At 39.8% G+C, this 16,890-nt stretch overlaps 2 protein-coding genes across 3 annotated transcripts; both read left to right on the top strand.

The window, feature by feature from the left end:
* Positions 1-1,806: 1,806 nt before the first annotated feature.
* LOC111811860 (fatty acid amide hydrolase) lies at positions 1,807-11,463 on the top strand. Its single transcript, XM_023698896.1, has 20 exons — positions 1,807-2,331; positions 2,427-2,536; positions 2,615-2,675; positions 4,096-4,286; positions 4,373-4,502; positions 4,578-4,655; positions 4,730-4,877; positions 5,524-5,636; positions 5,799-5,874; positions 6,168-6,239; positions 7,164-7,215; positions 7,502-7,582; positions 7,669-7,752; positions 7,839-7,942; positions 8,019-8,111; positions 8,580-8,648; positions 9,767-9,831; positions 10,660-10,721; positions 10,827-10,922; positions 11,130-11,463. The coding sequence occupies exons 1-20, from the start codon at positions 2,253-2,255 to the stop codon at positions 11,184-11,186; spliced, it is 1,821 nt and encodes a 606-aa protein (XP_023554664.1). The 5' UTR covers positions 1,807-2,252; the 3' UTR covers positions 11,187-11,463.
* Positions 11,464-11,996: 533 nt separating this feature from the next.
* Positions 11,997-16,459, top strand: LOC111811413 (protein trichome birefringence-like 12). Of its 2 annotated transcripts, none has more exons than XM_023698248.1 (4): positions 11,997-12,627; positions 13,935-14,072; positions 15,580-15,829; positions 15,913-16,076. In XM_023698248.1, the coding sequence occupies exons 1-4, from the start codon at positions 12,095-12,097 to the stop codon at positions 15,943-15,945; spliced, it is 954 nt and encodes a 317-aa protein (XP_023554016.1). In that variant the 5' UTR covers positions 11,997-12,094; the 3' UTR covers positions 15,946-16,076. The 2 variants fall into 2 exon arrangements, with proteins under 2 accessions (XP_023554016.1, XP_023554015.1); XM_023698247.1 differs by having other exon boundaries at positions 11,999-12,627; positions 15,909-16,459.
* The last annotated feature ends 431 nt before the right edge of the window (positions 16,460-16,890 follow it).

The following is a 16,890-nucleotide window of genomic DNA, read 5'->3' on the forward strand; positions in this document are numbered from 1 at the left end:
TTCACTGCTTCCCATATAAAGTAAACGAACACATAATTTAAGTGTTAAATTTAAAGATTTGAACAATAGGGTCTTACCTTCTCATTGTTCATCAGAGAATCAACGACACTTAAAGGCGTAAGATATAATTACAGGGGTAAAATTGACTTTTGACTCAGTTATAATTACGAACAACTTTTGAAAAATTGACTTACTTGTAATGATTATATCAATAGATATAACTTGTCCTATCTTAAGACGACAACTCCACTCTAAGTTCATAAAAAATTAATTAATTAAAGAGTAATTTTATATCATTTAAGTTTATAATATTTACGAGTTGATTGTAACATTAAAATGACCCATTTAATTAAAATAAAAAAATTAGGTATTAAAATAATAATTATATTAGAAATATGATATACCAAAGATAAAAATATATTTAATTTAAAGTGTTTTAAATCAATATTTATATATAAAAAAAAAATAAATAATACGTTTAAATTAATATTTAATATATTAAATATATTGATTACAGAACTCATAAAATTATATTTATTTTATTTAATACGTTAACTATTAAAATAATTAATATATTTACCTATTAAATAAAAATATATGATTTAAATGAGTTAAATAAATATTTATATACTTTATAATATTTAAGTCTAAACTTAAATATGATATGATATTTATTATAATATATTATCCCTTTAGTAAATATTTTTTACCGAGTAAAAAAAAGAAAAAAACATTTCATCTCAGGTGAATTTTAGAATTTTGATCTCCAAACCAATAATTGGTGTTGAAAAAAGAAAAAAAATAAAAAATTAATTAGTCAAGCAAAGTAGCTTACCTATTCCAACTACTTTCATATATCATTTAATTGCATTAAATATGTAGCTTTTAGTGGTAACATTTAATGTCTTTCTATAAATATTGTTTTATATGTGCAATTAATATATATTATAGTTAGAGAAGATTTTTTTTTTTTTTTTTTTTTTTTTTTTTTTCTNGGATGGGGATGGAGATAGAGATGGAGATGTCCACGAGACGAAGCGGGATGGGACGGGTGAGATTAGAGATGGAAATAGGAATGGAGATAGAGATTTCCACGGGGGAGGCGATGACGGAGAAGTCCATGTGTGCCACCTATTTCATTTCCCATACCCACGAAAATTTCTGTTAGATGATGAAAGTCTCACATCCGCGATAATTTAGGGGATGATCATGGATTTATAAACGATGAATACTGACTCCATTGGTATGAGACCTTTTGGGGAAGCCCAAAGCAAACCCATGAGAGCTTATGCTCAAAGTGGACAATATCATATCATTGTGGAGAGTCGTGTTCGTCTAACAATTTGCATTAACACGGTTTGCCTTCATAAAAATAAAAAATAAAAAAAACCGGACAAAAATGGCATGGCTCTGATACCCATGTTAGGCAAACATGACTCTCCACCATGGTATAATATTGTCCACTTTGAGCATAAGCTTTCATGACTTTGCTTTGTGCTTCCCCCAAAAGGAGTCATACCAATGGAGTTAGTATTTCTCACTTATAAACCCATGATCATTCCCTAAATTAGTCGATGTGGGACTTCCATCCTCCAACAACGAGGATAAGGAATATAATCCCGTCCCCAATACCATTTATCCAAAAGAAAAAAAAAAGTTCCACAGTCCCTCCCCCATTTCCCGTTTAAATGAGAAATCTCCTCTATGTTCAGGGCGAGTCACTGTGGGCTCGGACTCTATAGGTAAATTGGATATCTCTAGACGGAGATGGAGAAGGTAATCTCGGCCCCAATTTTTTCGAAAACTAAAAAACAATCTCTACCTTTCTACAACTATGAACATTGGAATGAGTGTGGCTGAAGATCAAAGCACAAAAGTGAAAAGCTTTTTGAATTTCTCCTTTTTCCCGTCTCTAAAATACATTTTTTATTCCGTCACTACCCAAATCATATAAACGTTCATAATTCAATTCCATTCAATACTAACTGACCCACAAAATTCACCCCCTTCGACCCTCTTCTTGTACGATTGGACTTAGCGAGGAATTTGGGCGGCAAATAATCCTATACTCAATACCCATATGCTCCCTGGCGACGGCTCAATCGTCTCTTCCCTACTTCGAATTCATCGCCTTCAAATTAACCCTTCAATCGTTCGTTATTCTCGTATTTCCCAGAGCTTAATCCCTTCAATTTCGTGTCATTCTCTGTCTTCCCCTTCTTTTTTCAACGAAGATCAAAAGCCCCATTGAAATGGGGAAGAAGCGAGTGATGGTACCGGTTGAGAAACTCGATTTATCGGCGGTCAAATACGAGAAAGAGGTCATTCAAGGTTATCTTCTAAAACCCCTGTTTGTTCATTGGATGATTTCTAGGGTAGAAATGGGTAGCAATTTGATTTTGATTTTGGTTTTGATTTGGTAGCAGCTCCTCATTTGGCTGGGTTTCTTTTCAAGCTTTTTGTTGGGATCCTTGAAATGCCGGTTATTGGTTCTTTTGTGGTCTCCATGTTGAAGAAGCAGAATAAAATTGAGGAGGTCTTTTGAGTTTTTAGTTCTTTTTGTCTTCATTTTGTTTGATCATTGAAATTTCTTTTGTGTTCTTGTCAATGGCAGCTGCTGTTGAATACGGTGATACCAGAGGCACCTATGTTTAAGCCCGAATTTCCTCCTCAAGGTTCTTTGTTTTTGTTGAATGATACCGTTCTAGTTAGTTGCTTAATCATTCGTGATATGAACAAGACATCAATCATGCAATATAAACTTTAAAGAAAATGGGAAGAAAATGTTTCGAAATTATCGAAAAATGTTTCAATTCGTGCTACATTGAAGAAGAATCAAGTTTCATTGTTATAAATTTTGGGTGGATCATAATTTAGAGTATACATCGTGGCTAATTATGGTCATAAAATATAGATAACTCTTGGAATGCTTCATCGAAGGTTAAGGGTTTTTATTTTGATGCTATATATAGTCATGTATGTTATCTTTGTAAAACAGACTTGGAATGTGTAGTAAAAGGAGCATTTGTGCTTTCCTTTAGCCAATGGCTAAGTTTCTTTGCAATTCTATGTAGTATAGGTTGCATGTAGAATCATTCAAGCTTGACTTGATCAACCTTGCTTGTGGAGTGATTCGAATCTCAAACAAGTATTCTTGCCTTGAGATATTTGATTAATAAGGTAATCTGAATCTTACTTCCCTTGTAGTGATATATCATTAAATGATAAGGAATCTGTAACGGCCTAGACCCACCACTAGCTGATATTGTCCTATTTGGGATTTCCCTTTCGGGCTTTCCCTCAAGGTTTCTAAAACGCATCTGCTAGGAAAAGGTTTCCTCCCCAACCAACGTGGAATCTCACAATTCACCCCCCTTCAGGGTCCAGCGTCCTCGCTGACACCTGTTCCTTTCTCCAATCGATGTGGGCCCCCCCACCAAAATCCACCCCCTTCGGGGCCCAGCGTCCTTATTGACACACGGCCTCGTGTCTGCCCCCCTTCGGGGAACAACCTCCTCGCTGCCACATCATCTGGTGTTTGGCTTTGATACCATTTGTAACGGCCCAGGTCCACTGCTAGCAGATATTGTCCTCTTTGGGCTTTCCCTTTCGGGCTTTCTCTCAAGGTTTTTAAAACGCATCTGTTGGAAAAAGGTTTCCACACCCTTATAAAGGGCGTTTCGTTCTCCTCCCCAACGGATATGGGATCTCACAGAATCACTACAAGGAAAGTAAGATTCGGCTTGTTCATCGATCTTTCAGCAATTATTTTGGTGTCGTTCTTCGAATTGCTTGGTTAGGATTATGAATGGAACCACTATTGATACTATCTAAGTGCAATGGATTTTGATTTAGTTGCCAATGTGAGCCTAGCTTAGCAGTTCAGACACTACTTCCTTCTCTCGAGGTATTTTAACGTTTTGGGTAGTCGAAATGGTGAAAATTTTACGTATGCTGGGATAGAAAATGGAAAAATAGTCATAATTTAACTATGCCTTTTCATATGATCAACTAATTGAACAACCAAGATGCTTCCAAATAATGTATGATCCTCTTAGCACTGAAATGCCCAATATATATCTTATGAACTTTTAGAAGAAGAGCCTGTTGTATCGACCCTCGATGAAGATGGGAAACCCGAAGACCGAGTAGACAAAGCTTTGAAGTGTCTTCCACATTATGATCCCATTGATCGTGTTAAGAGTGACCCATCTTCACCATTCAGATATTGGAAAATTCGTGACTATGCACATGCGTATCGGTCAAGGCATACGACCCCTTCCATGGTATTCAATAACTAGCTTCTAGATGCCCGGACCTCGTTTATTTGTGGTTAACTAACTAAAGTTTTTCCATTATGACATTGTAATAGGTCGCGGAACACATAATTTCAATTATACAGGAGTTCAATCACAGAAAACCAGCAGCACCTTTATTGATTTCTTTTGATCCTGAGGAAGTCATGAAGCAAGCAGCTGCTTCTACACAGAGGTTTGAGGAAGGTATTGGCTCATTTTTCTTATCTCCTTTGCATATTGATAAGTTGCAATAATTGCTGATTTTCTTTGGTTGTGTAGGGAATCCATTGTCTATCTTGGATGGGATATTTATAGCAATCAAGGATGATATAGACTGTTACCCACATCCAACTAAAGGTTAACAATCTTGGGAAGAGCTAAGGGTTTTCCGTGAAGTCGTATAGATTAAGGTTTTCATTTTATACTTACAGGTGCATCGACATGGATGCATGAGGTCCGCTCTGTGGAAAAGGATGCAGATTCTGTTTCGAGGTTACGTAGATGCGGTGTAATATTTGTAGGAAAAGCAAATATGCACGAGTTGGGTATGGGTACAACTGGAAATAATCCAAATTATGGGTATGTGTCGCTTATCACGAACTTGACAACATTAATTGTAACGGCCCAAGCCCACCGCTGCAGATATTGTCCTTTTTGGGCTTTCCCTTTCGGGCTTCCCCTCAAGATTTTAAAATGCGTCTGCTAGGATAGGTTTCCACACCCTTATAAAGGGTGTGTCGTTCTCCTCTCCAACCAATGTGGGATCTTACAATCCACCCCCCTTCGGGACCCAGTGTTCTCGCTGGCACTCATTCCATTCTCTAATCGATGTGGGACCCCCACAATCCACCCCCTTTGGGCTCAGCGTCCTTGTTGGCACACCACCTCGTGTCCACCTCCCTTTGAGGCTCAGCCTCCTCGCAGGCACATCGCCCGGTGTCTGGCTTTGATACCATTTGTAACGGCCAAGCCCACCGCCAGCAGATATTGTTCTATTTGGGTTTTCCCTTTCGAGCTTCTCCTCAAGATTTTAAAACGCGTCGTCTAGGGAGAGGTTTCCACACCCTTATAAAGGGTGTTTCGTTCTCCTCCTCAACCAACGTGGGATCTTACATTAGTGCTGTATAATCTGAGAATTGGAGGTTGCATTTTTGACTGTATGATTGGAAATCGTCCAGTCGTTGATTATCAAATGTTAAGCCTTATGATTTCATTGGGTGTGCAGAACAACAAGAAATCCTCATGCACCTGATAGGTACACAGGTGGGTCATCCTCAGGTCCTGCAGCCATTGTTGCTTCTGGTATTTGTTCTGCTGCACTTGGAACAGATGGTGGAGGTAGCGAAACATACTTCTTTTAGATTCCGTGTTCTTGATTCTCCGTATTTTATTTTGTAATGTCGCAAGGACGTTTCGTTTCAACGAAAAGTTTTATTTTCTTCCAGCAAATCATTTGCTATTAGTTCAGTGTAAAATTTTTAAGATAATGTATAATGGCAGGTTCGGTTCGTATTCCTTCCTCCCTTTGTGGTGTCGTGGGCTTAAAAACAACGTATGGCAGGACGAGTATTAAGGGGTACGCCCTTCAACTAATATACTTGAATATAGGGATGAAGATTACAAGTTCCTCTTATATTTCTAAACAAAGTCCAGGACATTGTAACACGTGAAGTACGGCTTTATAAGCTATAGAATTTAGAGTTTTTTATTGAGTAGGTTCTTGCAATGTACCTCGCAAATGGTACGAGTTCTGAACTTCGATTATTAGGAACGATTGGAGTTGAGGGTATCTTAGTTATGCTTTCTTTTCCCCCCTTATTTATTTATGAAAAAACAATGGATCTCTGATGCTTAACTTTTTCTTTGTAGTTCACTATGTGATAGTGGGACTGTCGAGATTATTGGACCGATAGCGTCGTCGGTGGAAGATATCATGCTAGTGTAAGTGATTCACATTGGGTGCCACCATATGTTGTGGCTCACTGGTCTAGTATACGCATCTTCATGCCATGGTTGACATTTTGATCACTTTGCATTACTTACTCCGCAAAAATAAAAGGGAATTTTGCAGAGATGGGGATTGAAATAGGTTGTGAGATCCCACATCGGTTGGGGACGAGAATGAAACACCCTTTATAAGAGTGTGGAAACCTCTCCCTAGCAGACGCGTTTTAAAAACCTTGAGGGAAAGTTCAAAGAGGACAATATCTGCTAGCGGTGGACTTAGGTCATTACAGTTGGTATCAAAGTTAGACACCGGGCGATGTGCCAGTGAGGAGGCTGTTTCCTGAAGGGGTGTGGATTTGGTGGGGGTCCCACATCAATTGGAGAAAGGAATGAGTGTCAGCGAGAACGTTGGGCCCCGAAGGGGGGTGGATTGTGATGTCCCACATTAGTTGGGGAGGAGAACAAACNTCGTTACATAAGTAGCAAGGACGGAGATGTGGAAGGTTTCCTCGTCTCCGCCCCTCCTCATAGACATCTCTAAGAAGATTGCGCTCCTTCACCTGTCGGTAAAGTTGCTTTGTTGATGTCATTTCCTGTCATGTCTTCGATTTGCTCCGGTGACATAATATGCATGCATAAGTAGGGTAAGGCAGAATCGTTAGGGGTGGGACGGCCGGGTCTTTCTTGTTCTATTCCCTGCACCGAGTTGGTGGCTTACTAGGCTTTTTCCTATATTGAACCTTCAATGGCTACTCTATGACATATTTACACTCATTGTCACCATTACTTTCTTTAATTGCCGGTGCTGCATGCTTCTAATCTTCACAATCATACATGAATCTTTTGATTTTGAACATATGCTGACATGTTGGTTGATTCAGAACACTGGTTACTGTCTTCCCTTTTATTTCTTATCAGGTATGCAGCAATTTTGGGCTCCACTCCTGAGGATAAAATCAGCTTGAAACCAGTAAGGTTATTGGCTTGTTGTTTTTATAGTTTTTAAGATGAGAACTGTCTTGTGAGATCCCACATCGGTTAGGTTGGAGAACGAAACACCCTTTATAAAGGTGTAGAAACCTCTCCCTAGCCGACGCGTTTTAAAAACCTTGAGGAGAAGCCTGAAAGGGAAAGCCCAAAGAGGACAATATCGGCTAGTGGTGGGCCTGAGCCGTTACATGTCTATTAAGATGAGATGATCTACTTTTCTTCCATATATAAATCTACAACTTAATCATCATTATGCACATTTCTAGGCCCCGCCTTGCTTGCCAATTCTATCATCACATGATAATTTGAATATTTTGGGATCACTACGACTCGGAAAGTACTCGCCGGTAACTTATTTTCTTGTGATCTGGTTGGTTATGTTCGATCGTTCTATGTATGATGTTTTATGGAGCATTTCACTCTTTTCTTGCAGTGGTTTAATGACGTTTTCTCAACTGATATCTCCGAAAAGAGTGAGGACATTCTTGAATTGTTGATGAAAACTCATGGTTGCGAAGTAAGCCCATTCTTATTATTTTTTCGAGCTAATTCGTGTACTCGTTGGCTTACATATTTTGTATACTTTATATTGAAATGTGCAAGACTGTAGAAGTTGTTGTGCCTGAGCTGCTTGAAATGCGCACTGCTCATCTTGTTTCCATTGGGTCTGAATTTCTTGCTTCAATGAATCCTGATTGTGAAGATGGGTATGCTACTTTGGCGTCGGAAGATTTATATCGAAATATTTTAGCTTTCATATGATGTGATATTGACTTTCTTCAGGAAAGGTAAAAGATTGACGTATGACAGTCGTACCAGTTCAGCACTATTTCGGTCGTTTACCGCATCAGATTATGTCGCTGCACAGTGTCTTAGGTGAGCTAAACTAGGGACCAGAAAACTTTTCACGTCTTAAATCATCATCCCTTACCTGGAAACTTACATTCTATTTAAGCCGTTGTGTTGCCTTTTGTTTATAGTTATATAACGCGTTGCTTTTAAAATCTTCTCTCCTTTTTACTTTCAAACTCTCTTTCAAAAATCTCTCTACCCTCGTTTTCTAAAACCTTCTTCTTAAACAGTGTCAGAGGCTTGAGCATACGTTACCTGGCCGTAGGCGACACAAATACAAATTAGATTGACTCACTTGGTGTTGGGTGTTGGGAGTGAGTGCCGCACAATCGTAAAGTCCACTGCGATTGTGACAAGTTTACCTCTCTTCATAATTATTTTATGACTATTGAAGCTTAACTAGTTCTTAGATCGTTTGAATCATCTGTGTTCTGTTTCGTTATGATTCTCTATCCCGAAAAATGTGGATTATGAAGGTATATTTTGTTTTAGGCGGAGAATAATGCATCATCACATGGAAATATTCAAGAAGGTCGATGTAATCGTGACGCCTACAACTGGGTATGTTCTTCATTCTCCACTCCTGTTAATGAATTGAATCTGTGGAGTCTTCTTTAACCCACTTGATCTTGTAGACTGATATCATCACTCATTAGATAGAAAAATAACTCGTTGATAGACAAAATGAAGGGTGGATTCTCATCAACTAGGAAAAAGAACTCACTTCTGTTGTTACCGTTGATAGACTGATATCCTCGTTGGCACACCACCTAGTGATTGGCTCTGATACCATTTGTAATAGTCAAAGCCCACCGCTAGTAGATATTGTCCTCTTTGGGCTTTTCCTTTCAAGCTTCCCTTCAAGGTTTTTAAAATGCGTCTACTAGGGAGAAGTTTCCACACCCTTATAAGGGATGTTTCGTTCCCTTATCCAACCGATGTGGGATCTCACAATCCACCCTCTTGGGTGCCCAACGTCCTCGCTGGCACACCGCCTGGTGATTGGCTTTGATACCATTTGTAACAGCCAAAACCCACCGTTATCTAATATTGTCCTCTTTGGGCTTTCCGTTTTGAGCTTCCCTTCAAGGTTTTTAAAACGCGTCTACTTGGGAGAGGTTTCTACACTCTTATAACGAATGCTTCGTTCCCCTGTCCAACTGATGTGAGATCTCACAATCCACTCCTCTTGAGCGTCCTCGCTAGCACACCACCCGGTGATTGGCCCTAATACCATTTGTAACAGCCCAAGTCCACTGTTAGCAGATATTGTCCTCTTTGGGCTTTCTCTTTCGAGCTTCCCCTCAAGGTTTCTAAAACGCGTCTACTAAGGGAGAGGTTTCCACACTTTTATAAGAAATGTTTCGTTCCCCTCTCCAACCGACGTGGGATCTCACATATTATATCTACGAGTATTGACGTGGATGCAACTACATACATCCCAGTTTATGATGAGGATTTTGATAAAGAATCTGCATTTGGTCTTTCAAATCAATGCTTAATGTTCTTTAGAGTCTATATATGTATTGAAAGTTCTAATCAGACCATCTGCCGTTAATTGTAGAAAGATACCAAACATAATTTATCTCCCTTAGCATGGCATTGGTTGCCATTATAGACTTTGCTTCTGAGTTATATTCGTTTTCTTTATCTAAATTATATTCCTTCAATGATAACAGGATGACTGCACCACTTATACCTCCCAGTGCTCATAAATATGGCGAGACAGACATGCCGGTTACAGGTTTGTGAACATTATGCAAATTATGGTTTAAGAGTTCTCTCATGACAAGCTTATGAGCATTTCAAACAAATTTTTTGGCATATAATTGAATCCATTGAACTTTTTTATCACATATATATTTATATATTCTCTTTGGATACCGTGCGAAGATCAACCGAAATCTACTTTCAAGATCGGTAGTAGCAAATCTCCATGGCAGAGACATTGGCCCCAGCCCACCGTTAGCTGATATGGTCCACTTTGGACTCTCTTCGGGCTCCCCTCAAAGTTTTTAAAACTGTCTGCTAGAGAGAGGTTTCCACACCCTTATAAAGAATGTTTCGTTCTCCTCCCTAACCGATGTGGGATCTTTACAATCCACCACCCTTTGGGGCTAGCGTTCTCGCTGGCACTCGTTCCCTTCTCCAAACGATGTGGGACTCCCCAATCCACTCCCCTTCAGGGCCCAGCGTCCTTGTTGGCACATTGCCTCGTGTCCACCCCCTTTGGGGTTCAGACTTCTCGCTGGCACATTGTCCGGTGTATTGTGAGATCCCACATCGGTTGGTGGAGGAGAATGAAACATTCTTTATAAGAGTGGAAACTTCTCCCTTGCAGACATGTTTTAAAAACATTTAGGGTAAGCACGAGACAGAAATCTCAAAGAGGACAATATCTGCTAGTGGTGGGCTTGGGTCGTTACAACCTCTAATGAGTTGAGAATAAATCTTTACGAGGGAGAAATAGCATTACTTACCTGCAGGATGCAGCTATATGTATGCATATATCTATATCTATATCTATATATACTTTCGCTCCTATCAAATTTCATGGCTCAAATGATGTTAGGTTATCTCATGCGGTTCATCATCGCAGCCAATCTTATCGGACTCCCTGCCATATCTGTCCCAGTGAGTAGCTTCCATTCTCAAACGCTTTGCGATAATCGATGAATTCAGTTTCGTTTCCTCCGTTCGCCAATGTTAGTTCTCTTTTCCGACTTGTTCGTCTTTCAGATTGGTTATGATAAACAAGGCCTCCCCATAGGCTTGCAACTGATTGGCCGTCCATGGGGTGAAGCTACAATATTACGTTTGGCTTCTGCAATTGAGGTACTGATTCTTGTGATCTAAGACCTCAAACTGGCATAGAACACATTGTATGGCCAGTTTTGTAATGTTCCTGTCTCTTGTTTCTTGTTTCTCGTTTTCGTGTTTCTTCGTAAGAAATAAAACAAGAAAGGAAACGCTACCGAACGATCAAGAGTAACGGTTTCTATTACCTCGTTTTGTCAACTGACGAACTCCTGATTTTCCCAGGAATTATGTGGAAATCCGAAGAGGCCGATGTCGTTTTATGATGTTCTAAAAGGTTAAGACAGAGGGAATGATGCTAAGTTCAGTGGTTCTGACCTCTATAATCGATCGATGGGAAAGAAGAAATAAAACGTATTTTGTGATGTAAGGATGAATAATTCAGATGAGAAATTGTAGTTTCCATGTTCTTTTCTGTATTTTGAGCTGGTTTCACTCATACAGATAAAGAGTATTGAGAGAGCTAAAAATATATTCTCATATGTTTCGAATAGAAAAGAACGTGATACGACAACTCTAGTCAATTGGATCAAAGAACCCTGGTGAACATGCAAATTTATAGATCACATGTTATTAAATGTCCAGATCAAGATGTTTTTATCCCAAATGATTGAAACTCATGAGAATTCGATCTAACAATCTGATCTAAAATATCAAAGAATCTGTTATGAAACTTTTGGAGTTCGATCGTAACCATTATCTTGGTGATCAAAATCAAGAGAAAAAAAAAAACGCACTTCTGACCTCATGATTTGAATCACTTTACAAAATAACTGGATCAAGACTACTTGAATGACTTTAGTATGCGATCTAATCTAAACATACGAAATGCAAAAGAACGAACTATGACTTAAAAAACATAATATGCGACCTTCATTTTAATATCCAAAATCTTCCTACTATATCAACAATATAATATTAATATATGGTCAAAATTGATCAAAATTACAAAAATACGAAATGCATAACAAAAATATCTTTATTTATATCAAAATTTTATAGCTAAATGTTTATAAAAGGTTTAAGAGTTAATTTATGCGTTAATCATACTTAAATTTATATTGAAATTAGTAGTTTTACACATTTGATCTAAAATTACAATATTCAATAGCTTAAATGCTTCTAACTCGCCGGAGCAACCACTGTTTCAGTTCCTTTCTACAATTCGCCGCCATAAACGATGTTCTGCGATGCATCGTAAGCTCATCCGACCCCTCTTCCCATGGCTGATTCTTCTCCCCCTCTTGATCCTCCTTCTCTACTCCTTAACCGCGTCTCTTCGCGCACCCATTTCGCCATTTCCACGAACCAAAAAGATTTCTGCATCACCCACATGCGATCTCTTCAATGGCCAGTGGAATCGAGACCCTAATCGCAGACCCATTTATGATGAGACTTGCCCATTTCATAGAAACGCCTGGAATTGCTTGAGGAACCAGAGGGACAATATGGGTTCAATCAATTCGTGGAAATGGGTGCCCCAAACCTGCGATTTGCCGCAGATTGATCCGTTTAGATTTCTGGATCTGATGAGAAACAGGAATATAGGGTTTGTTGGTGATTCATTGAATGAGAATTTCTTGACTTCCTTTTTGTGTAGTCTTAGAGTAGCTGATTTGGGTGCAAAGAAGTGGAAGAGGAAAGGGGCTTGGAAGGGTGCTTATTTTCCAAACTTCAATGTCACTGTTGCTTATCACCGTGCTGTGTTGCTCGCCAAATACAAGTATGATTGGTAGCTTTTTTTTTATGATCTTGCTTGCTAAACGATTAGTATCTGTTGGTAGTTAAAATGTTTAGAATTCTTTGTGGTGTAAGCTAGCTAAACAAGTAGAACTTCGGAAGTATAACATGAAATCCCACGTTGGTTGGGGAGGAGAACGGAGAACGAAGCATTCTCTGTAAGGGTGTGGAAACCTCTCCCTAGCAGACGTGTTTTAAAAACCTTGAGGGAAAGCCCGAAAGAGAAATCCCAAAGAGGGCAATATCTGCTAGCGGTGGGCTTGAGCCGTTATAGTTGGTATCAAAACCAGATACCGGGCGATGTGCCAGCAAGGAGGCTGAGCATCGAAGGACGCGGGGTCTCGAAGGGGGTGGATTGGGGGTTCCACATCGATTGGAGAAGGGAACGAGTGCCAACGAGGACGCTGGGTCTCGAAGAGGGGTGGATTGTAAGATCCCACATTGGTTGGGGAGGAGAACAAAGCATTCTTTACAAGGGTGTGGAAACCTCTCCCTAGCAGACATGTTTTAAAAACCTTGAGGGGAAGTCCGAAAGAGAAAGTCGAAAGAGAACAATATCTGCTAGCGGTGGATTTGAGCCGTTACAATTGGTATCAAAGTCAGACACCGGGCGATATGCCAGCGAGGAGGTTGAGCCCCGAAGGGGAGTGGACATGAGGCGGTGTGCCAGCAAGGACGCTGGGTCCTGAAGGGGGTAGATTGGAGGTTCCATATCAATTGGAGATGGGAACCAGTGCCAGCGACGACGTTGGTTCCCAAAGAGGGGTGGATTGTGAGATCCCACATCGGTTGAGGAGGAGAATGAAACATTCTTTATAAGGGTGTGGAAACCTCTCCCTAACAGATGCGTTTTAAAAACCTTGAGAGAAAGCCTGAAAGGGAAAGCTCAAAGAAGACAATATCCACTCGCGGTAAATTTAGTTTTGTGGTTGCATTTTTAGGTAAAGAGGATATGATATCTTATCCTCTTCATTATTACTCACACAACATGTTTGTTTCTATTGATCAAGTTCTTGTGTCTCTGATAAAGAAAGTTATTGCATGGAAACCTGGCAGGGATATACTCTAAAACATGTTCGTGTTTCAGGACATGTTCTGTCTTCTTTAGCAGATTACTTATGAAACTCGGATGTGGGTATAGTAATGTATCATTTGTTGAAAGACAAAAAAAAGTTCCAACATTGAACGAAATAAATCTTGTCTGTCTGTGGAACCAAAACCTGACAACTATGTTTGGTTTGTTTATCTCCTTAGATTTATTCTTATGTTCTTGTTACTGAATGAACAAAGGTGGCAGCCAAAGCATTCTGCATCTGGTGACCAAAGTCAATCAGAAGGAGTGTACCATGTGGATGTCGATATTCCTGCAGATGATTGGGCGAACATCACGAACTTCTACGACGTTCTCGTGTTCAATACTGGCCATTGGTAATTTCTTTTTCCCTCTTAAGCAATATGACAGTTAATCAACAGAATTCTTCCAATGCCTTCAATGTTTTGGTTTTTTCTGTTAGATACTAAGTAGTCTACATGAGTGAGTGATTATGTTGGAAGGTCGAGTAAGTTGACGGTTGTCGGGGAGGGTTATAGATAGAGGGCTAGATATGCCCTCAACCTGTGATTCACCTTAATGATATAGTTTCTTGATTCTAACCCAATCGACTGAATCTATGGAATCTAATCGGATCTGATCGTAAAGACTAAAAGAATTGTAATTTGGTGATAATAATAACCGGGGTTGGTTTATACTTGGATGAAGTAGAAACCCATGGTCTTCAAAGTGGATAAAATGAAAATATTTAATCATTACAGCTTACCAACGAGCGTGCAGTTGTTCTGTGAGGTCCCACATTGGTTGGAGAGGGGAACAAAGCATTCCTTATAAGGATGTGGAAACCTCTCTCTAGTAGATGCGTTTTAAAATCGTGAAGCTAACGGCAATACGTAACTGACTAAAGCGGACAATATATGCTAGTAGTAGGCTTGAGTTACAAATAATATTAGAGACAGACACCGGGTAGTGTGCCAGCGAGGACGTTGGGGGCCTCCAAGGGGGTGGATTGTGAGATCCCACATTGGTTGGANCGTTATAGTTGGTATCAAAACCAGATACCGGGCGATGTGCCAGCAAGGAGGCTGAGCATCGAAGGACGCGGGGTCTCGAAGGGGGTGGATTGGGGGTTCCACATCGATTGGAGAAGGGAACGAGTGCCAACGAGNAGGGTGTAGATTCCTCTCCCTCGTAGACGCATTTTAAAACCTTGAGGGGAAGTCCGAAAGGTTGCCCAAAGAAGATAATATCTGCTAACGGTGAGCTTGGGCTGTTATAAATGGTATCATAACCAGACACGAGGTGTTGTGCCAGCGAGGATGTTGGGCCTCCAAAAGGGGGTGGATTGTGAGATCACACATCGGTTGAAGAGGTGAACGAAGCATTCCTTATAAGGGTGTGAAAACTTCTCCTTCATAGACGCGTTTTAAAACCTTGAAGAGAAGTTCGAAAGGGAAAGTCCAAAGAGGACAATATCTGCTAACGGTGGGCTCGAGTTGTTACAAATGGTATCAGAGTCAAACATCGAGCGGTGTGCTAGCGAGGACGCTTGGCCACCAAAGGGGGTGGATTGTGAGATCCCACATTGATTGAAGATGGAAACGAAACATTCCTTATAAGGATGTGGAAACATCTATCTCGTAGACGCATTTTAAAATTTTGAGGGGAAGCCCAAAAAGGAAAGTCCAAAGAGGACAATATCTGCTAACAGCGGGCTTGAGCTGTTACAATGTTCTTCCCCTTTGGATAGTTCATCCTTGGCAAACTTAAACCACGTTAGAATACTAATCTAGTTCGAGTGAGCACCATGCAAACGATATAAATTGCTTTCATCCCTTTAACTACCAGTTTTATATCTCACGTCGTATAATTCTTATTTATCAGGTGGGGTTACGATAAATTTCCAAAAGAGACGCCTCTAGTTTTTTATCGTGCTGGTCGACTGATACTTCCAGCTCTCGAAATGCTGGATGGACTGAAACTTGTTCTTAAACATATGGTCTCCCACATACAAAAAGAAATTCCCAGCAAGACAATTAAGTTTTGGCGTTTACAATCCCCTAGACATTTCTATGGTGGTGAATGGAATCAAAATGGCAGCTGCTTGTTCAATGAACCCCTTCAAGAATCTCAGGTTAGCAACCCTTTGAAAATTTAGCCTATCTTTTAACTTTCCTTTTCCACAAGGTGATTGAGTAATAATGCCTGGACAGCTAGACATTTGGTTTGATCCAAGCAACAATGGGGTGAATAGAGAAGCAAGAACAATAAATCGTCTCATCAACGAGGCAATTCGTGACACGGATATCGAGGTTCTTGATCTCACTCACATGAGCGAGTTCAGAGCCGATGCCCATCCAGCCATTTGGTTAGGAAGAAAAGATGCAGTAGCAGTTTGGGGACAAGACTGTATGCATTGGTGCTTACCAGGAGTTCCAGATACATGGGTCGATATTTTGTCCGAACTCATCAGTCATCACCCGATGATGGGATAATTGATGGTACGTATACGTAAATTTTTGAGTCAAAGATGTTCGCAGATTTCCTGCGAAGATCATCAAAATGATATCTCTGGTTCTTAGAACATTTTAGACATTGATGAGAAAAGAGGCATGCAATGCATAGCTAGTCTAAAACAAAGGCAGTTTTGTAGAGCCATTTTGATGGAACAGGTATGTGCTGCTTACTGTAGAGAAGTAATCTGATCCTGATGATTTTCCTACAAAATATAATGAAAAGTTTCGTTTCGTCTCGTTTCTTCCTTCATTGTACTCGTATAACATGATTCTTACCCAACCGACTCACTTGCCTCTCCCAACGTTGGAGATGAGAACCCATGATTTGATTTGCTAGCTTGAATGCATGGATCATGCCAAGAAGAGAAGGTGAAGAAAAGACGGTCGAAACCGATTGGGGGAGGATTTTAGAGTCCATCCCCGCCTTTATTGAGATATTAGAAGGAAGAAATAGAAATGTGGGGCATCCATTGCAGCTGTGATGACACAATTGAGTGTGAATTCGATCCACCACTCGAGGCCCGGCTAATCAAATCGATATGTTTTTGAGTTCGATCCAGCAAGTAATTCATAAGCATCAGTAAAAGTAGAAGCATATACAGAAGCAGATACCAACAACAATAAAGAAAGACCCACGCTAATAGAAAAAAAAAAAAAAAAAAAAAAAAAAAAAAAAAAA

The sequence above is a fragment of the Cucurbita pepo genome, chromosome LG15 (assembly GCF_002806865.2).
Source record: "Cucurbita pepo subsp. pepo cultivar mu-cu-16 chromosome LG15, ASM280686v2, whole genome shotgun sequence".
Classification (NCBI taxonomy): Eukaryota; Viridiplantae; Streptophyta; class Magnoliopsida; order Cucurbitales; family Cucurbitaceae; genus Cucurbita; species Cucurbita pepo.